General features: G+C 38.9%; 1 protein-coding gene across 2 annotated transcripts in view; it reads left to right on the top strand.

Annotated features, from left to right (window-relative positions):
- Positions 1–22,719, top strand: part of SLC5A8 (solute carrier family 5 member 8) — a 71,292-nt gene that overhangs the window by 23,297 nt on the left and 25,276 nt on the right. Inside the window, exons 5-9 of one of the 2 annotated variants that reach the window (XM_019961166.2) lie at positions 575–729; positions 3,465–3,605; positions 18,514–18,643; positions 20,432–20,520; positions 21,797–21,909. In XM_019961166.2, coding sequence (XP_019816725.2) covers positions 575–729; positions 3,465–3,605; positions 18,514–18,643; positions 20,432–20,520; positions 21,797–21,909 — 628 coding nt within the window. The remainder of the gene's footprint in view (positions 1–574; positions 730–3,464; positions 3,606–18,513; positions 18,644–20,431; positions 20,521–21,796; positions 21,910–22,719) is intronic. The other variant, XM_070789611.1, reaches the window with a different exon arrangement.

Below are 22,719 nucleotides of genomic sequence, written 5' to 3'. Positions count from 1 at the left end.
GGAAATGGCAACCCACTCCAGTATTCTTGCATGGAAGATCCTATGGACAGGGGAGCCTGGTGGGCTACAGTCCGGGGGATCACAAAGAACTGGATCCCCTCAGAGCACACATGCATGCCTTCTTTGTGCATACTGTTTGACCATCAGTCCTGCCTATAGGATAAAATCTATGATACTGCAATTTAACTCTGAGTTTTATTCCTAACAATATCCCCACACCACTCCACTTTGCTCCAAAATATATATCTGGACACACTAAGCATGCCATGTATTTTGAATTCTAGGAGCCTAGCAGGCTACAGTCCACAGGGTCACAAAGAATCGGACATGACTGAGTGACTAAGCACAGGCTTTTTGCCCATGCTGTTTTCTCTGCTGGGAGGACCTTTCATTTTGGATTCTGTTTATATTTGAAAGTTTGATCTAAGTACTACCTTCCTGACTATCTCCCTTGGGTGCACTTCTTGGCCAAGATTCATGTTTTCCTTATCTTTGACCAGGAGAGTGTATAGGCATGTAAGTGCTTAATAATGTCTGGTAGAAGCATTAATCCTAATGTACTTTTTCCTCAAAGGGTGGTCTTAAAGCAGTCATCTGGACGGATGTTTTTCAAGTTGGAATCATGGTGGCTGGCTTTACATCTGTGATTATAAAGGCTGCATTGATTCAAGGTGGAATCAGCACTATTATAAATGATGCCTCCAATGGAGGAAGATTAAACTTCTGGAAGTAAGTTGCCTTTTTGGTTAAGTATTTACTTCTTGGTTAATAGAACGTTCCTTTTTTTTTTCCTGTAAAAAGTCTCTTGGCTGAAATAATAAATTTATATTAGAAAACAAACTAACCATTAAAGTCATGGTACAAAAATTTGAAGCTGGCACATAAAAGTGTAAGAAGTTTTCACTTTAAGGGTGGAAGCAGTCGGGTGGTACTTAGTTACATGGTGCTAAGGATGGTGCTTCCTCCTGAGAAGGGATTGATAACAAAAGAGTAATTTCTTCCAGAAATTAAAATCTGAGATAAGTTGAAAAGTAGGGGTAGGGAGAGAAGGGAACATATAGTGGAGAGGTAAGGAAAGGAAACCTTTTAAGAGAAAAACACTAAAAGATAGTGATTCCATTCTGACAATTCTTTGTTTCAAGCAGCCTAGAGAATTCCTCTTTTAATATGGCCCTTGTAATAATAGTATATTATTATTATATATGTGTGTATTTTATATGTGAATATTATTTAATGTATATTATGTAATATTAAATATTATTTCTAGAATATTGACTGGAAAAGTTATGGCCAATGCCTCAGGTATCAGCATTAGTATGATATAATGTCTTCAACAACTATTCAACTTTCTTAAAGAAGGCTAATGGAGAAACTAGATATTTCATCACAAATATATCACACAATTTAACAGACTATTTAAAACACTTATCTTTTGGAATGATAATGTCTTCCTTATACATCATGTTCAATGTGCAGGGGGGCTCATTTTGACATGAACCAGCTAATTTTCTTTTTAAGCAGCTCTGCTATGAGATAAGCAAGCTGAAATCACTGGCAAAAGGAAAGAAAATCACTTTACACTTGGTGGCTCTCTTCTAGTTATCTGAAAGAAGGTGTTAGTGTTTGAGAATAAAGTTAGAAATTGGACAGGGTCAATGTCTTAATTTGCAAGAATGAGTTACAGTGAATCAACTCCAACTGTTCTCAATATTTTTAAAGAAAATGGAGCCTCCAGTTGGCCTAGTTTAGGCTTGATTCCATCCATTAGCTAGGACAGAGTAGAACATTTTGATTGACCATCATTTAGACTATTTAATGGAAAAATGGTTATTTTCCCAAGGCAAACCTAGGTTGCTGTTACTAGAAGTGTTAATTTCTCAGTCATGTCCAACTCCTTGTGACCCCATGGACTGTAGCTTACCAGTCTCCTCTGTCCATGGGATTCTCCAGGCAAAAATACTGGAGTGGGTAGAAGAGTGGGGAATAGATACCAAGAAGCAGAAACAACCAGTGGCCACTCGGTAGACCTGGATTACTTCCAAATCTCTTCCCAGTCAGCTAGGTTGAGGGGAAAGGGTATGGAGTCAATCAATTTTTCTGCAAAATAACTGTCAGTTTATACAAAGGGTAAACACATTGCTGCATTGAAATAATAACTTATAACCAGTAAGAGATTCCAAAAAGTAAAAGATTAGACATTATTATGACCCTTACAAGGTTTCCAACAATTAAGGAATAATGAAAAACCTTACTGTATATCCCTTGTTATTCAAATATATTTTAAGAATATGATGGTGGACAATAAATCTGCTCTGGGTAGGATAAACGAAGAGAAGGATTTTGTGTTGATATTTTCCATACGGTCTATATTTGGCATATGTATTCTGTATTGCCAAAACCAAAACCACTAAATTGGGTATTTTAAATCTTGTCTTACTTTCTTCCAGTAACTCACAGAACCCTTTAGCTCTTGACGTTTATTAGCTAGTATAGTAGCCACTTTCTTTATGGGAGAAAGGGCCAACACCCTTGAAACTCTTAGCCTTTGATATTAACTATTAGAGAATGGAATAGAGGCTCTCATCTTTCCATTAGAATGCTGAAAACACATAAAATTGTAGCACTTTACCCAAATGATCTCAAATATAAACTTTGAAGTGAAATTGCAGAATTTCAGAAATGGAGAATGTTTCCATTAAAGCTAATTTTGCAGAAAAATTTCAAGCTTATATTGTGTATCAGAGATGAACAGACTCATTCCTTCCAAGATGATACAGTAAGAAGAATTAAAAGATGTATTGAATGTGGAAGTTGAGCTTTCTTTGTAATTGTATTTTGTTTCAGTGCCGTAGTGTGACTTTCAACTATGAGTATGTAGATGGTGCACACAACATTTTAAGAACATGGTTATAATGACATGGTAGTTTTAAACATGAAAACCTTTAAACTGCATTAATTGAATTCTTCAGCTTGAATATAAAGTAGAACTGGGACTATAAATGTTCCGGGAGAGGAAATATACACATGAAATGTGTCGATATTATGTTTATTTCAGTACCATATCTGTTGCTCCAGTGTACCTAGGAATTGCTTGCCCTCTCTTTCTTCAGCTTCATGCTCTTCTTTGATTATAGCGTGGCAGACTTGTTTAAATAATTTCCTGTGGCCATGAGAGAACAGTTTCTATAAATGTTCACAACAATTGAAACATTCATTTTGGCCCCAGTCCTATCCAGAATTTCCAAATCTCTGAAAGTACCGATTTTTTTATTTCACTGAACTTAAGTTAGAAATATTTCTGCCTTTTATATTACTTAATCAATCTGTACATATTTGTGTGTGTATATATATATATTTGTTTATATTTATGTAAGTATACATTGCTTGCTTCCAAAACACTCTAGAAAGATTTCTGTAATAGTTTACTGAGAGTTCAAATTTGTTTTCTGTTTGTTTTCATTTAGCTTTAATCCTAACCCTTTGCAAAGACACACATTCTGGACGATTATTATAGGAGGAACTTTCACGTGGACCAGCATCTATGGTGTGAACCAATCCCAAGTGCAGAGATATATTTCCTGTAAAAGCAGGTTCCAGGCAAAATTGTAAGCCAAACTATGGTATATGAATCGTGAATAACTGTCAATTGTCTTTATGGATGCTCAGAAGTCAAGCTTTGCTGGAGTTTGTCTTTTGTATCATGAAATTCTAACAGATAAATGATATACTTACAAAAGGATCACATAGAACAAAGTGGTACTGTATGGTTTTTTTTTTTTAACTGTATGTTTTGAATCAGATATTTTAAAATATTTATATCAAGTACCCCTGTTTCTTTTGTCTGCATTCTGATGAATGAGGATAAGAGGCTTGTGCAAGCTTCCTGATGGAGGGACTGGCTGTGGGGAAAACTGGGTCTTGCTCTTGTGGGAAGGGCCACACTCAGCGAATCTTTAATTCAGTTTTCTCCTGATGGGTGGTGCTGTGCTCCTGGTGGTCCAATGGTTAAGACTCTGTGTTTCCACAGCAAGGGGTGAGGGTTTGATCCCTGGTTGGGGAAATAAGATCCCACATGCCACATGATGTGGCCGAAAGAAAATTTATATCAATTATTAAGTAAAACAAACCTTATCAAATAAATAGGCATTTATTTTGTATCTGTTTTTATAAGGAAATATAAGGAATAAAAATTATAAATATGTGGCTCTTATCATAAAGGACAGAGGATAAGATGGTTGGATGACATCATCGACACAATGGACCTGAGTTTGAGCAAACTCTGGAAGATAGCGAAGGACAGGGAGGCCTGGTGTGCTGCAGTCTGTGGGCTTGCAAAGAGTCGGACATGATTTAGCAACTGAACAACAATCATGAAGGAACATAGCATCAAATTAGGAAAATATATGCAACTATGTGAAAAATGGAATAACACTAGAGGTATAACAGTTCCCTGAAACAATGTAACAGTAGAGGAAATGTTCTAGGGCATTGTACTGCCAGATGTGTTGTTTCATTTTATATTCAGACACAGTTATGGATTTATTACCTGGTTCTAACACTTGCTACTTGAGTAATGGGGTGAGTTTCTTAGACTCTCTGAACTTTAGTTTCTAAACTTATACAATGAGCATATCACACATCTTGTGGAGGAATTATAAAATACGGTGTTTGTCATGCATGTGGTAGGGATCCAGTAAATGTGAATTCCCTTTTCCACCTCAAATCCTGGGATGTGAAGGCAGGGATGAATGAGAGATTCCTGCTGAGCAGGCAGGTCCTGAAGGAAGACCATGTGTGGGCCGGTGGAGAAGAGTGGGAGAGCATTCCAGGTAGGAAGAGTGATTTGCCCAAAGCACAGAGGTTGGCTTCCGACCTCTTATCATGAGCCCTCTGGAGGGCTTCCCAGGTGGCACTAGTGGTAAAGAACCTGCCTGCCAAAGCAGGAGACATAAAAGACGCGGGTTCAATCCCTGGGTCGGGGAGTTCCCCTGGAGTAGGAGATGGCAACCCACTCCAGTATGCTGGCCTGGGAAATCTTGTACACAGAGGAGCCTGACAGGCTACGGTCCATGGGGTGGCAAAGAGTCAGACACTACTGAAGTGACTTAGCACATGCATGTACAGAGGTCGGAAGGACAGCATGGTCAGGGGAGTCTCCAGCCCATCTTGGCTTGTGCAGAGTGTGAGCAGTGGCTGGTTTTTTCTCAGGAGGCCTCAGATAAACCTGGTGACCAGCATTCTTAATACTGATAAATAAGGCTGAGTTGGCTTTCAGGCATTTTGAAGCTTTAAAAGTATAAGAGTAACAAGGTGATTGAAGTAGGAGGAGTAGTAATTCTTTTTGTATTAAGGGAGGATATTAAAAATACGTGATGGGAGGAGGAGGTGGAGGAAGCAGCTGCGCTCCCGCCCGGCAGTAGAGCGGCGCTGGGACCCACGCGGCCGTGACCCTGCGGCTCGCCGAAGGCCGAGCCCGGCAGCTGCGGACAAATGAGCGTGTCGGCGCCGAGGAGGGCGCGTCCTCCGGCCACCACGAGACTCCCGGCGCCGCGGGGCCCGCGCTGCGCTCCAGTCTGCCGGGGCACCGGGGTGGCCCGCTAGGCCAGCGCTGCGTCGCTTGGCCCGCAGGCCCCGGCCGGCTGCCCGGCCCCCTGCGGGGCCGCCCGCCGCCGCCCCTTCTGCTGCTGCCGCCCCTTCTGCTGCTGCCGCTGGCGCTGCTCGCACTGCTGGGCGACGGGGCAGTGGCGCTGCCCCCGGGCTGCAAGCACGACGGGCGACCCCGAGGGGCCGGGAGGGCGGCGGGAGCCGCCGAGGGCAAGGTGGTGTGCAGCAGCCTGGAGCTCTCACAGGTCCTCCCCCCGGACAGGCTGCCGAACCGCACGGTCACCCTATGGTGTGAACATTGATACCCACCACATCCCCGTTAATGTGACAATGCGTCGAATTGCACTTGGAGCAGATGCTGTGGCTGCCCAGTGGGATTTCGATTTGCTGAATGGACAAGGAGGCTGGAAGTCAGATGGGTGCCATATACTCTATTCGGTTGAAAATATCACTACCATTCAGTGCTACTCCCTTAGTAACTATGCAGTTTTAATGGATCTGACGGGATCCGAATTCTATACCCAGGCAGCCCATCTCCTGCACCCTGTGGTCTACACTACTGCTGCTATTCTTCTCTTGTGCCTCTTAGCGGTCATCGTCAGTTACACATACCAGCACAGTTTGATTAGAATCAGTCTCAAAGGCTGGCACATGCTTGTGAATTTGTGCTTTCATATTTTTCTGACCTGTGTGGTCTTTGTGGGAGGAATAAGTCAAACTAGAAATGCCAGCGTCTGCCAAGCAGTTGGAATAATTCTTCATTATTCCACTCTTGCTACAGTACTATGGGTGGGAGTGACAGCTCGGAACATCTACAAACAAGTCACTAAAAAAGCTAAAAGATGCCAGGACCCTGATGAGCTGCCACCTCCACCAAGACCAATGCTCAGGTTCTACCTGATAGGTGGTGGTATACCCATAATAGTTTGTGGCATCACTGCAGCAGCAAACATCAAGAATTACCGCAGTCGGCCAAATGCACCCTATTGCTGGATGGCGTGGGAACCCTCCTTGGGAGCCTTCTACGGGCCCGCCAGCTTCATCACTTTTGTAAACTGTATGTACTTTCTCAGCATATTTATTCAGTTGAAAAGACACCCTGAGTGCAAATATGAGCTGAAGGAGCCCACCGAGGAGCAGCAATGACTGGCAGCCAATGAAAATGGAGAAGTCAGTTATCAGGACTCCATGTCTCTGTCCCTGATTTCCACATCAGCTCTGGAAAACGAACACACCTTCCATGCTCAGCTTCTGGGGGCCAGCCTTACCTTGCTCTTGTATGTTGCCCTGTGGATGTTTGGGGCCTTGGCTGTTTCTTTGTATTACCCTTTGGACTTGGTTTTTAGCTTCTTATTTGGAGCCACGTGTTTGAGCCTCAGTGCATTCATCGTGGTTGATTCACCATTGTGTCAACAGGGTGGATGTCCAGCTCGCATGGATCATGACTTGCTGCCCAGGATGGAGCGCCTATTCAGTCCTCCAGGTCAACATGCAGCCCCCCAGCTCCAGCGGGCTGAGTGGGGAGGCTCCCAAGTACACCAACAGCAGCGCAGAATCTTCATGCACAAACAAGAGTGCTTCGAGCTTCAAAAACTCCACCCAGGGCTGCAAATTAACCACCTTGCAGGCTGCTGCGGCCCAGTGCCACACCAGTTCCCTACCTTTGAATGCCATGCCTCAGCTCGATAATAGTCTGAAGAACATTCAATGGACAACGATATTAAAATGCATGTGGTGCCTTTAGAAGTTCCATTTCGAACAAATGTGCACCCAAGCCGCCATCATAAAAACAGAAGTAAAGGGCACTGGGCCAGTAGACTCACGGTCCTCAGAGAATACGCCTATGGAAGGCAGTGTGCAGAATGGCCTGCCGAAAAGTCCGCTGGGCAGTAATGAAGTACACTCTTGGAGTCGGAGGGTGTACTTAGCCTACAGAGAGAGACAGTACAACTCTCCCCGCCCCCCCAACACACACACAGCAAGATAGCAGTGATGGCCTGTAGCACGCTTCCCAAAAGCAGCAGGAATTTTGAAAAGCCTGTTTCAACTAGTAGTAAAAAAAGATGCAGTAAGGAAGCCAACTGTAGTTGAATTTGAAAGTCAGCAGAAGTTTTATGGCCTGAACTTGGCCATTCATAATGGACCAATCAAAAGCAGTGGGCAGGAGGGACCCTTGCTGGGTACAGATAGCACTGGCAATGTGAGGACTGGGTTATGAAAACACGAAACTACTGTGTAGAGTTGGTGGGCTTCCTGGGCAAGAAATCCATATAAACTGTGATAGTCACATTCCTTTAAGCTATGAACATGTAAAAGCAGACTGTTTACAGCCACCATAGGGATTCAAAAGAATTTTGAATAAACTTTTAAGTTTTGGATTTTGGGTATCTTATATCCCCCAAGTGTTGCTTTTTTATGAATTTTAGAAAAAGCCTCTAAAACAATGTTTCAGTTGTCAAAGCACCAGCAAGACATTTTGGGAATCTGAAATGTAATTTTCTTGAAATCTGTAATATCTATTTAACGTTTCAGGCTTGTATTTAATACAGTAAATAGGTGTTTGCCATTGTGTCAAAAAAAAATATGTGATGTCAGATATAAACATATGAGAGTAAGTTGGTTTAGACATTATCTATGTTTGGTAAATTTCACAATGAAAGATCTATATCAATATGAATATAGTAACTGGATATGGAATCCCCCAAAAGTGAGCATAGGAATGCTGATATTTTAAGACACTTTAAAGAAATATAATTTATATATCCAGTAATCCATCCACATTAGAGCTGATGCCCCTCCCAAAGTAATTGTGCACAGGCTCTTCTTTGGGAACATGTTTCTTTGAGAATATGGAGCTCAAAAAGCCCAATTTTATAACTAAAAGAATAGCATCAGAGCTTTCTTAGTAGAAAACAATTTCCTTCCAAATAGTCCAATGGTCTCTTTAATAAGAACTCAGGGGAACCATTTTCTCCCTGAGTTTCTAACATTGGCTCCATGGAAAGAATGAACCCCAGCCAAAGAGTCAAGACCTACTGACACTGATTGACTGGATATAGTATCAGATGTTGATAAGTGGTCTATCTGACTGGCATTAAAGTAACATAAAACAATAAAATAAGATATTAACTCATATATAAATGAGTATGGTGACTGAGTAGGAAAGTGTCTGGGTATATTTCTGGTGATTTGGAGATGACATATAGTTATACTACTTTTAATTTTTTAAAACATTTTTATGTTGGAGTATACTTTATTAACAATGTTGTTTTAGTTTCAGGTATATAGTGTTGGGGTCCTTTAATGGACTGGGACCTGGTGGTCTGGAGGCGACAATAAGAAAGTGAAAGAGAGAGAGAGGCTGATACTCCCTGGTTTATGCAGAAAACCAATAAAGCCCTTGACACAGGACTTGCATCTCTCATGAAGGCACCGGGCTCCCTCTCTAGGGGGCTTATAGCACAGGGTGCCTTCTCGAGAGAGTCTTAGAAGCCTGGGCAGGAGAGTGAGCAAGACGGGTCTCTGCGCTCCAAAGAATCAGCCGAGGAGAGAGAGAGAGAGAGAGAGAAAAGACAGACACAGGGTCCCAAGCTCCGATGGAGCAAAGGTGCTTTAATGATTTCTCTGTGAGTATATAAAGGCTGTGGTACAAGAAGTTTCTTTCGACAATGCTAAAGATCAGAAAACCAAATGTACAGCAACTGTCACCACGGGAACAAGGGATTAATAATGGTTACAAGGTCGGGACCATTAATAATGGTCACGTCTCAAGAAAGGGGATCAAGACTAAGTAGTTTTGCCATAAAGAGGAGATTCAAGCCTGTCTCACACAATGACCTCAGTTCCTGGGAGCAGCGTGCTGTTCCACTTAAAAAGAAACAAAGGACTTGTGAGAAACAGCACATAGGAATCCTCCTGTTAAACATTCCCTGACAATTCCCCCTTATTTATTTATAATATTTGTAAAAAGAGTTCTGACCATTAGAGTTTGTTTAGTTTTAACAATCTTAGCATGAATCTTGGCAACGGTAGATGACAAATATAATTGTTAAGACAATCACCAAAATTACAGTTTTAGACCTGATGCTGTGAGTAATGCTTTGAAACCATCTGTGTGGGTCTAGCCCAGATAATTGATCAGCTAGTTGTTCAGCTAAAGTTTTCAAATTAGTGGAAGAGGGCAGATTATTAGAAAAGGTTTCAAATATGTCTTTTTGTAATATTTGTACATTCAGAGAGACATTTTCATGTATGTTTTGTAAATGAAATTTGATTTGTTCCTAGTTGTAGGCATTATTATTGAAATGAACAGGAGTAACACAAAATTGAGTAGAATTCCAATCATATTTTAGCATCACCTGTTTTTGTACATCTATTAATTGATCTCCAACCCATCTGATAGCTGTTTTTAGTTCCTGTATTTCATCTTGCATATCCTTATCTATCTGAGCCTAAGTGGCCTGCATGGTATGGGCATCTTTAGTCCAATTTTGAATAAAATTATGTGTTTGAATTGAGGTTTGTAAAACAACACCAGTGATAGCAGCACTGGTGCGAATAGCTGTTAATCCCAAAACGCCAAAAATCAGCCATCCAATGAATCGTTTACATCGTCGGAGCAATTTAGTAAGTAACTGGGAAGCAAGTCCAGCCATGGGACCTTCTTCCCAGGGCCGCTGGAGATTTATTGGTAACCACGGATTATGTCGAGATCGAAGAATCAAAAGGGAGTCATTTCTCAAGGAAATAGAGAAGTTAAGACAAGTATATAATTTACAATTTATGCAAGTTACAGAACGTAAAGTCTTATTGAATTGTAAATTTCCTATAGCTACAACAAAAGGAAGTAGAACATAGGCTTGTATAAAATATGATTGATTATAATGAAAGAAATAGTTTCTATGACTATGATTGCTCCCTGTGAAATGTCCAGTCCAAGTCCTAAGTTCCTCGGTGCTTGCAGCAAGTTTCCAGGTGTCTCATTGTTTAGGCCCAATCTGTTTATCAAGGACAATTCGAGGACGAGCGGGGAGGCCATTCCACCATCAAGTCACCCAAGAAGTCCTCTGTCATGGTAATGTTCCATTGTAGTATTAGTAACCTTCTATGTTATTTGAGTAACATAATCATACATAGTGTTGTTAATATCATTTGAGCAGTAAGATAACCATATACTTTGGGGTCCCCAAGCAACAATTGTATGATTAACCATAAACATTAATTTTCCTGATTTGGCCTGACATTTGTCCCAGTGAACAGGAATATATTTAAAGTTCTTGTTAGTAAACCCTTTACATAGTGTTCTTTGTTCTTTCCTTAACTCTTTCCCTAAAGTTTCAGTAGTATACACATGGTTCACGGACAAAGAAAGGGTAGTAAGTAATCCAAGCAGTATCCAAAAGTCCTCTTTTAGAGGCAGGGTGAAAGCCCAAGTTTGTCAGCTAACATTTATGCATAATTCTGTTGGGCCCATATACAAAGGAAGGACTTCATAACCTAGAGAGATATTAATTAGTTTTTCTTCTTTTTCAGGATGAGAGGGCCCCTCCAAGTTCCAAGGAGGGGCATATGTGTTGAGTCATTGGGGGCTAGGTACATAAGTCCATTAAGTGTGATCAATCAAGTCAGCCTGAGTGGGGGAAGCAAAAGCAAGCAAAGCAAGCATAGTGAAAAAAAATATTTTCAGGATTCCGAGGCATTCCTTGTTGAGAAATCAGATTTTCTGTTTGATTAGTAAGGGTTTTTATCTGTCCCCAAGTACGGAGAAGCTAATGGCACCCCACTCCAGTACTCTTGCCTGGAAAATCCCATGGTCGGAGGAGCCTGGTAGGCTGCAGTCCATGGGTCGCGAAGAGTCAGGCACGACTGAGCGACTTCACTTTCACTTTTCACTTTCATGCATTGGAGAAGGAAATGGCAACCCACTCCAGTGTTCTTGCCTGGACAATCCCAGGGACGGGGGAGCCTGGTGGGCTGCCGTCTATGGGGTCGCACAGAGTCGGACACGACTGAAGCGACCTAGCAGCAGCAGCAGCAGCAGAGAGATCATAAGGTAGATGACGTTGAGTGTGGTGTTTTTTGGAAATTTTTAAAGTCGCCATGGCTTGTATTGGAATTCCTTCCTCCTGAGGTTTTTGTTGTATCATTTCTAGTCTGGATGTTGGGGGCCCCCTTAAGTTGAATCTTCTGAAGAGGAAGTTATATGAGTTCGTTGGATCCATCTGGAGAAATAGAAGCATATCCCTTTCCCTGTAAGATTGGTTTCTTAGATTTCCATAGATTAGTTAACCTGTCTTGATATCAAATGGGCAAAGGAAAGGAGGTGTCCTTTAATGTTTCAAAATATTTTTCTGCTTTTGTCAAAATACCTCCTTGCGGTAAGTTTTAAAAATTTAAAATAAATAAAGCTATATTAAAAATAGTTATAGAAAGAAAGGAAAGCAATAATGATGAAAATATTCTTAGGAAATATTTCAGTCCAAAAGAAAAAAAAATCATCTAGAAATCTGTTTGGGACTGGTATTTGGCTGTGGTTTTGAATTAATGGGTTGATTTTCTCTTCATTCAGTATATACGTTTTTCCTGATATTAAAAAAAAAAGGGATCTGACTGTTTGAAGTGGTTTCTGTTATTTGGGGCAAAGGATTAGGAGCAAACATTCAAATATTTTTTCTAAGTGAAATTATTGAAAGTTGTTGCAGAACAACTTGATAAATGAAATGCTGTTCATATCCAAATATATTTGACCTTGTCCTTGGAAAAGAAATGCAGCGTGGCAGCTGTTAAATCTCTCTGTTCAGTGTGTCAAGGAAGATGATTATACTTTCAAGACAGACCTGAAAAGAAGGAGAATATTTTGCACTTTTGATATTCTTAGGAACAAATAACTAATTTGGCAAATGGTATCCTTTTTATGTTGTTTTTGTTTTGTATTGTGAAACAGGCATTGAAGTTGATGTTATTTTATTTTAAGAATCTTACAGACTGGAAATAGAAATAAAGCTATATTAACAGTAGTTATAGGCTTAAAAAATATATTGCGTCAGAATCTAGTAAAAAGTCAGCTCTGGATAAGGAAGATAAAAGTGTTCCTGTGTATTTTTCTTTATTTAATTTTCTATTTGTAGTTACAGTGTGTAATGTGTTTGTTTAATTATGTCTTGTGTTTGTGGATTATAAGGAATGTTTGTAATCTGTTTAATACAGAATGAATGTAAAAATTGTTTGAATTGTTTAGAAATATAGGTAGGGCCATTGTCTGTTTTTATAGCATTAGGCAATTCTCATTATTGCAAAGTAAGGTAATAAGTGGGTTATAACGTTCTGTAGTTTCACCTTGGAGAGGTGTGGCCCCTATAAAAGAAGAATTTGTATTGATTGAGACATGTAAGAAGGAAGAGGAAGAAAGTTCAGGGTAATGAGTTAAATCCATTTGTCATAAAATTTTCTTTCATTTGTCATAAACTCTGTTTATATTTTTGTATTCATCATCTTATTTGCCATTTCTTATATCTTTTTATTAAAAGCATATATCTTATTTTTCTTTAGCAACTATGAAGTGTCTTGTATGTTAGTATTTTTATAGATGGGTGAATATATTTATTATATTATATATTATATTTATTTATTTTATATAATATATATATTTATTAATAGTTTAAAATCTCTTTAGTTTTTCTGTAAGAAAAAGTTTTTGTAAGAGGAAGTTAGTGTTCAGTAATTAATGTTTTAAAATGTTATTTCATTTGGAAATGACCTAGTTATTTAATAAACTTTTATTATTTAGTTTAGTACAACTCTAGAATTTAAATTACCCCAATCTTAAGAGATTATTTTAGATTATAATAACAGATTAAAATAATAGATTATTTTATTTAAAATATAATTATTTTAATAGAGTTTATCTAAAAGTTTTTATTTCATTTATATATTTATATATATATATAAAGAGGTACCTTTTTGTTGGCAAATTTAGTTTACCTTAAACCTAAGCATAATAAAAGTATTACATAATGTTGATGATTTAAGACATGTCTTAATTAGATTAGCAATTATATTTAATTATATATTTATATTTAAATAAACGTTATATTTAATATTGAATATTTTTCAGTTCATGTTAACTTGAATTTAAATACAGCTTATTAACTCCATATTATCCAAAAACAAAGACATATAATGAGACATAGATAATTTTAGATAGATAGGCATAGTTTTCCACTTGAAATTTAAAATATCTTTTTGTTTTATTTTTAATTTTTTTAATTTAATTTAATTTTTTTTTTTAATTCCACCAATTCGTTTTTGGCTGGAGTCCTAGATCGAGTGGGCTGTGTATCCCAAGGACATGATAAGAGTTAATTTTTGGTTTTTTCTTAGGCTTGTTTTTGTTTCCCAGGCAGAATTGGAGCTCCAAAAAAGTATTTTAACAAGTTAACCTTTTCCTAACTGCATGTGTAAGAAGAATCGGTTTTGCAATTTCAAAAAAGATTTTACTTTAATCAGTTTTCTCTGGAGTCTAAAGAATATCATGGCCATTCAGTGTCAAAAATATCATTTCTCCCTTTTGTAGTTACAGTATATTATTAATGATATATGCATGAGGGAATAGCTGTCATATAGGAAGTAAAGCCTTGGATGTAAAATTTTGACAAATATTAGGATTGTTAAGCATACCTTGAGGTAACATAGTCTGTTGAAATCTTTTATGAGGCCCGGTGTGATTAGGATAAGGAAGAAAGTGAATTTCTCCCGGTCTAAAGAGTGTAAAGGTATATTAAAAAAGCAATCTTGTAAATCAGTAATAATAATGTGCCAGTTTTGAGGAATAGTAGTAGGTGATAGGATCCCTGGTTATAATGCATCTATAGGTTTCATAGATGCAATAACTTTTCTAAGGTCTGTTAAGAGATACCATTTGTTAGATTTCTTCTTTATAATAAAAATAGGAGAGTTCTAAAGAGAGTAAGATTCCTTGATATGTTTCAATTCTAATTGTGTGTCTGTAAGTCCTTTAGTAGCCTGTAATTTATCTTTCGTAAGGGGCCATTGCTCTGTCCAAATAGGCTCGTCGTTCTTCCAAGTTATTTTAATAATTGCTTTGTTTGTTAAATGAGCAGTGGCCCCTAGGAAAAATGTGGAATGTATATCTGTGTTTGCCATTGCATAAGTAAGTCTCTTTCTCTTAGATTAAGGGTGCATTTATCACATAAGGTCTTAATGTTGTAGGTTGGCCTTTTGGCCCTTCATATGGGTAGATCTAAACGTTTTGATAAATTTCTTGTATTTTGGTTTGAGAAATTCCTGCAATTTGGCAAGAGACCTTTTGTATAGGCCAAGATTTGGGCCATAAGTGTTTGGAAATAATAGTAATACTAGATCCAGTGTCGAGGAGACCAGAAAATCTTTTATTATTAATTTTGATATTTATATTTGGTTGGGCATATTCAGATACCAATGATGTCCATAAGGATTGTTTTTGATCTGTATTGCTGAATCTGCCTGTCTGTACATTATTAGAAGAGTTAATAGAAATGTAAGGCAAAAGAAGTAATTGAGCAATTTTGTCCCCCTTTTTGAATTGCCATAGAATCTGAGATTATATCATAATTTGAATCTCTCCTTTATAATTCGAATCAATTATTCCAGGGTGAACAGTAATTCCTTTAGAAGCCAAACTAGATCGGCCAAATAAAAGATTGAAGGTTTGTGGGGGCAGGGGTCCAAGAAGTCCGGTAGGCACTCTAGAAGGGACTGCTTAAGGGTAAAGGAAAAAATCATCTAGGGCCAGTATATTAACAGTAGCATTGCCAGATGTTGAGGGTTTGAGGGAAAAGATAGAATTTGCCCCTGGTTTTTGTTGTAGGGGACCTGGGGGGGTCCCCTGTTTGGAGTTCCCTGGAATAGGTTTTCCATCAATATCAAATTTAAATTTACAATCTTTGGCCGAATGCATTCCTCTATCGCAGTGAGGGCGAATTCTTGGAGGTTTTTTATTAGCCTTCTTAGGGCAGTACCCTTTTAAATGGTTTTTATCTTCATATGTAAAGCATCCTTCATTTCCCTTTTTAAAGGCAGTAGCCATTGTTTTAGCTATCATTTGCATCTTTTGAGTTTCTGATCCTAGATTGTGACAAGCCTTCAAATAATCAATAATAGCCTCAGTCTCATGAAGTGCAGCGATAGCTCTTTGATATTCCTGATTTGCATTCTCATAAGCAAGTAATTTCTCTAGCTGTTTCTTGGTTTCTTCTCTGATTACAGTATGGGAAATAGCAGTTTCTAATCTAGCAAAAAAAAATTAGCATAACTTTCACTAGGTTCCAACAAAGGAGAGACTTTTGGAGTTGCACCTGTTGGCAGAGGAGGAGCAAATGGAATAGCCGGGGCAGGGCTAGTAAGAAAATTTTGAAATATTTTATGTTGTTCTAATTGGGCCTTTTGTAAAGTTTCATCATCTAATTCATATACATGCAATAAGTGTTCTGTCTGAGCTTTAAACAAACGGTGAAGTAAAGTAGAGAAATGATTGTGCTTTCCAGCCGTTTGACCCATATCTTAGTACTTACCGACCTCAATAGGTCCTGACCTCAATAGGTCCTGAGTCCCTCCGACCGAAATGCCACGTATACCAGAGTCCCTGTTCTGGGGCGCCACTTGTTGGGGTCCTTTAATGGACCAGGACCTGGCGGTCTGGAGGAGGCGATGATAAGAAAGTGAAAGAGAGAGAGGCTGATACTCTCTGGTTTACGCAGAAAACCAATAAAGCCCTTGACACAGGACTTGCATCTCTCACGAAGGCACCAGGCTCTGTCTTGAGGAGGGTGAAGGCACAGGGCGCCTTCTTAGAAGCTTGGGCAGGAGAGTGAGCAAGACGGGTCTCTGCGCTCCAAAGAATCAGCCGAGGAGAGAGAGAGAGAAAGACAGACACGGGGTCGCAAGCTCTGATGGAGCAAAGGTGCTTTAATGATTTCTCTGTGAGTATATAAAGGCTGTGGTACAAGAAGTTTCTTTTGACAATGATAAAGATCAGAAAACCAAATGTACAGCAACTGTCACCACGGGAACAAGAGATTAATAATGGTCACAAGGTCAGGAGACAATCCACATCTCAAGAAAGGGGATCAAGACTAAGTAGTTTTGCCGTAAAGAGAATGTTTACTAAAGGAGATTCAAGCCTGTCTCACACAATGACCTCAGTTCCTGGGAGCAGCGTGCTGTTCCACTTAAAAAGAAACAAAGGACTTGTGAGAAACAGCACGTAGGAATCCTCCTGTTAAACATTCCCTGATGATATAGCAAAATGACTCAATTATACATGTATCTATTATTTTTCAAATTCTTTTACCGTTTAGCTTGTTGCAAAGTATTGAGCAGAGTTCCCTGTGCTATACAGTAGATTCTTGTTGGTTATCCATAACTCATTAGGCAGTAACAAAACACACAGTGAATGTAGTCAATCAAGGGAAAAGACTAGCAATCTGTTGTTTGGGACTTCTTGCAGGTTAGGTTCTCCTGGAAGCAGACTTTGAGATGGAGGTTAGCATGCCAGAGTCTCCTAGGGAATTACCACTGTAGAAGCGAAGGAAGGGGAGATTGGCCAGAGGGAGAAGGTAGACTGAAATGCAGCCCCAACAGAGGCCTCAACAGGAGCTTTAGAGCTGAGAGGACCCTTCAGGCTGTTCCAGGTTGGCTTGAGGGAACTCAGCCTTTAAACCTCTGAATCTAGTCATCATTTTGTGCAGGCTGCCCTGGGGAAGGACATAAGAGTTGGTGGTGGTGTGGGCACCTCTCTTCAGTCCAGGTGTCCACTATAGTACCCTTGGGGGGAAAAAAACGTAGCTACCTTAGTGGGAGAAATATTTGTTATCAACTGCTTATTAAAATAGGGCTTCCCTGATAAGACATAGCATTCAATGATACTAACACTAGTAATATCACTAACTTCCATTTAACAAGTGGTTATTACATGCTATTGTGTTACATGATAGACACTATTTTATTTAGTCTTACATATAACTCAGTGAGGTATGCATTGTTATTTCTAGCTGTCAATGAAGAAACTGAGGATCAGAGAGGTTAATTTACTTGCCCAATGTCACATATGGTAGAGCTAAGATTTATGCTCAGGACTGACTCCAGTGCTATTATAGAAACCTTTACATTCTACTGGAGCACATACCATGTATTGAAATGCTGAACATTATTTTGGAAGATACCTGTCTAGGAATGCAGGTTTGCCTTTCCTATTTAATGGATGGCATCAGAAACCACATTTAACAACTATGGTGAGTTGCTATGTAGATGCTAACAATGTCAAGCAAAGGGAAAATGAATAAGTCACTGCTCTGTTGACTGTTAAAGTCTCTATTTCATGACAAAAGGTCCTGAAGTAGTGTAATTTTGTTACAGTTGTTCTTCAGTCACTAAGTCATATCTGACTTGTTTGCAACCCTATGGACTGTAGCCCACCAGGCTCCTCTGTCTGTGGTATTTCCCAGGCAAGAATACTGGAGTGGGTTGCCATTTCCTTCTCCAGGGATCTTCCATCTTCAAGGATGGAACCTACATCTTCTGCATTGATAGTTGGACTCTTTACTACTGAGCCACCAGGGAAGCCCAAAGTAGTGTAAACATTATGAAGCTAATAACGCCCATGGAACTCTGACCAGGAGGATACATTCATTCAGTGGCAAAACCCCATATACTCCAAATATTTCCAAATACAGTGTTTATTGACCTCATAAACAGAAGGTTAGGCCAGAATAAAAGAAGTAGCAATTTTGACACCCAAAAGAGAATGCATGTCTATTGAATATAATCATGAAAGTCTCTTCTGTTTCACAATTTTCCTCATCTTTGAGATGGAAATTAAAATTGTCATTTACTTGTTTGTTTTCACTTCATTAGGTCTCTCTACATCAATCTCCTGGGACTCTGGGTGATCCTTGTCTGCTCAGTGCTTTGTGGGCTTGCCCTCTACTCCAGGTACCATGACTGTGATCCTTGGACAGCCAAGAAAGTGTCTGCACCAGACCAGGTCCAGTACTATGTCTTTCTTACATGCAGTAATGACGTTCCCAAAGTTTATTAGCTGGGAGGAGACAGTGTTCATGTTCTTGTAAAGTACTAGCAAATAGGCACATTATTCATTTTTAGCTTATATAAAGCATTTGGAAAATTTTATTTTAGCAGACATAACAAGAATGAAGAATGCTACTTCCAATATTACAGTACTGAGAGATTTCCCTGGTAGTCCAGGGTGAAGGATCTGCCTCCCAATGCAGGGGACACGGGTTCTATCCCTGGTCCTGGGATGATCCCATATGCTGCAGAGCAACTAAGCCTGTGTGCCACAACTACTGGAGCCCGTGCTCTATAACAAGAAAAGCCACTGCAATGAGAAACCTGCACACTGCGATCAGAGAGCGGCCCCCTCTCACTGCAACTAGAGAAAGCCCAAGTGCCCTAACAAAGACACGGTGCTGAAAATAAATAAATAATAGAAAAATATATGGAAATACCTGGAAAAATTTTCAAGGCAGTTCATGCATTGACAAAGAAGCTGCAGTATGATTGCTTAATTTGTGAAAGTGAAAGTTGCTCAGTCATCTCTGACTCTTTGTGACCCCAAGGAATCGTCCAGGTCAGAATACTGGAGTGGGTAGCCTTTCCCATCTCCAGGGGATCTTCCCAACCCAGGGATCAAATCCTGGTCTCCCACATTGCAGGCAGATTCTTTACCAGCTGAGCTGCAAGGGAAACCCAAGAATACTGGAGTGGGTAGCCTATCCCATCTTGACCGCATCTTCCCGACCCAGGAATTGAACTGGGGTCTCCTGCACTACAGGCAGATTCTTTACCAACTGAGCTATTTGTAATCTAGTGTAATTGATATGATTACTTCATGCTAGCCTAGCCTATACCCTAATGAATGAATTGTTATAAAGTCTTGATGGCATACAGTATAATAGTCATATTCATAATATAGTGTTAGAAGCATTGTTGTGTGTTTTTTTAAAAATCACTTACTTGTGATGATTGGTTGTTGCAGTTTCTGCAGTTATTAGAGAGAGACATACTGTGCAGTAACACAATTCTTTGAAATCAGTAATAAGACAGTAAAAAAAAAAAACCCTAACATGTTGTTTTCATATTAAATATCACTCATGCCATACCTGTGTAAGGATAGGTTATCCACTTCAACAAAGTCATGCATATGATGTTCTACATGTATATTTTTCTATATTAAAAAAAAATCCACATATAAGCAGACCCACACAATTCAAACTCATTTTGTCCAAGGGTCAACTGTATAAGCAGCTCTAATTACATTTTCAATCCCGAATAGTGATTGAAGTTCACAGGTATAAACTTGAGTCATTCTTACTTAAGCACAGAAGTAAGTAAAAATATTTCCTTTAAATTGATTTGTTATTCCAATACATGAGAACAGCTGCCTATTACTGAGCCTTTACTATATTCTGTGTTCTATACTAAGAACTTACATAGATGATCTAATTTAAGTTTTATAGCAACTCTGTGAGGTTAGGATTATTATTCCTATTTTACAGATGAGGAAACTGAGGCTCAGAGAAACTAAATAACAAAAGCCACATCTGTCTGAATCCAGAGCCTGTACCCTTAACTACTATTCTATTCTTTGATTTAAATGTTAGCAGGTAAAGAGTTTAATTTTTCATATTTGGACATTTCAGTTGTGTGGAATATCTTCCTTTAGTTCTTGAATACCACAAGGTAAATGAGATGTTAATTAATTTTATTTCATAGCCAATAGTATTCAAGAGTAAGTTTTGGAATTTTTCAGCTCATGCCTTACTTGGTACTGGACATTCTGCAAGATTATCCGGGACTTCCTGGACTTTTTGTGGCCTGTGCTTACAGTGGAACATTAAGGTATGAACTAGGACTCTAATGGTACAAGTTTTCCCTCTTGGGATGTTTCTTTTATTATTGGATATTTGGGGGGATAAAGTTGAATTTTGGACATGGGCACAAATGGCCCTAAATAGGTAATTATTCCATGTCTCCTTTTCTGTCAGTCTGACTCTCCCCTATGAGGGTTGGCTGTCTGTTGTCATAAGTCTTTGCTTTTATCTTTAGTCCCTACTGTCTAAAACATCATCACGTACCCCATACAGTCACAGTAATGACAATCAGTCGATGGTAAGTTTTGCTGATGGTCAAAAATAAGGACCTACAGTCTTAGTTTAAAATATGAATGTAACTAAAGCATGGTCAAATGGAAAACTTAGAATACAGTATATATTATTCAGCCTGTCCAAATACTCTTGTTTTGTGTTTGAGCTTATTCATTGTACTTTGTTCCTGTGTTATGCTTATTATTATCATGTACAACACATGTTAGTGAAGATCCAGCAAATTAATATTATTAATATTTATGGTGAATGTTAGTGAGGACTTATGATAGTCCTTTCTATGCATAAAGAAAAATGTGCTTTAAAGTCATTATATAGTAATACTGCATGATCTAAGAGATTCTTTCATGGATAATAAGGATTAATTGCAAAATGGAAGCAACATTAAATTATCCTTTCTCACTATTAAGCCTATGGATTTGCCTGAATCATTCTTGGGTGACAGCTTCCAGAAAGAGGATGATGTAATTATTAAAAATAATGTAGTAGGTAAAATAGATTAAAAAAAAACAAAGTCCTACTATATAACACAGGAAACTGTACTCAATATCTTATAATAAACCATAATGGAAAATAATATGACAAATAATATATATATGTATATGTATATATGGCTCAGACGGTAAAGCGTCTGTCTGCAATGCAATGCAGGAAGATTCCCTGGAGAAGGAAATGGCAGCCCACTCCAGTATTTTTGCCTGGAAAATCCCATGGACTGCTGAGCCTGGTAGGTTACCGTCCATGGGTTCTCAAAGAGTCGAACAGGACTGAGTGACTTCATTTTCACTTTCATATACATATAATATATACATATATATACTGAATAACTTTGCTGTATGCCAGAAACTACCACAACATTGTACATCAACTATACTTCAATAAATAATTTAAAAAATAATGTAGTAGAAATCGGGTTCTATTTCAGAAGTGACAATATGTTTTCTTTTTCTTATTCCTAGTTAAGGTATTATTAAAGTTTACATATACATTAAAAATTTGGTTTCCCTTTACAGCACAGTGTCCTCCAGTATTAATGCCTTAGCAGCAGTAACCATGGAAGACCTAGTGAAACCTCGCTTCCCATCTCTCTCGGAAAAGTCTCTCTCTTGGCTTTCACAAGGAATGAGTAAGGTTTCATTTCACAATTCCATTTTAACTCTGGGAGACCATTTTTAGAGATACCAGAAATTATTTTCCATGGAAAATAGTGTGAATGTATGCATGCATGTGACTTAATGCAGTCATGGCCATATTTGCAATCAAGATTTGGGATATACTTCAAACAATTGTCCAGTGACCACAAAGAACAATTTCAAGGGGTCCTATTTGGCTAACTTTCTTTTCTACCTTCTTCCTATCCCAAATCTATGTTAGAATTCTTAGCTACAGTTAAAAATTCAACCCCTTTCCATCAACCACAGTTTTAAGAGATATCCTTAGTTTGGAACCAGGAGTCACACTTTTTCTCTATTACCTAAGAGGGCACTGACAGTTTAAGATATATAGTCTTATGTGTATGTATTAAAGATAAAGAAACAGAGTGTTATGATTTTTTTTAACCAATCTTGATTATTCTATCTGCATGTGTAGGCTGTCCAGGAGATAGTCAATAAAATTGTATGAGGAATGCTCAACTTTATTCAATATGAATTCTCAAATTCATAGATTGTAGGATCTTCACTTCAGTTCAGTTCAGTTGCTAGGTCATGTCTGACTCTTTGTGACCCCATGAATTGCAGCATGCCAGGCCTTCCTGTTCGTCACCAACTCCCGGAGTTCACTCAAACTCACGTCCATTGAGTCAGTGATGCTATCCAGCCATCTTATCCTCTGTTGTCCCCTTCTCCTCCCGCTCCCAATCCCTCCCAGCATCAGGGTCTTTTCCAATGAGTCAACTCTTCGCATGAGGTGGCCAAAGTATTAGAGTTTCAGCTTT

The sequence above is a fragment of the Bos indicus genome, chromosome 5, assembly GCF_029378745.1.
Source record: "Bos indicus isolate NIAB-ARS_2022 breed Sahiwal x Tharparkar chromosome 5, NIAB-ARS_B.indTharparkar_mat_pri_1.0, whole genome shotgun sequence".
Classification (NCBI taxonomy): domain Eukaryota; kingdom Metazoa; phylum Chordata; class Mammalia; order Artiodactyla; family Bovidae; genus Bos; species Bos indicus.
This window is presented reverse-complemented; position numbering and strand designations above follow the sequence as displayed.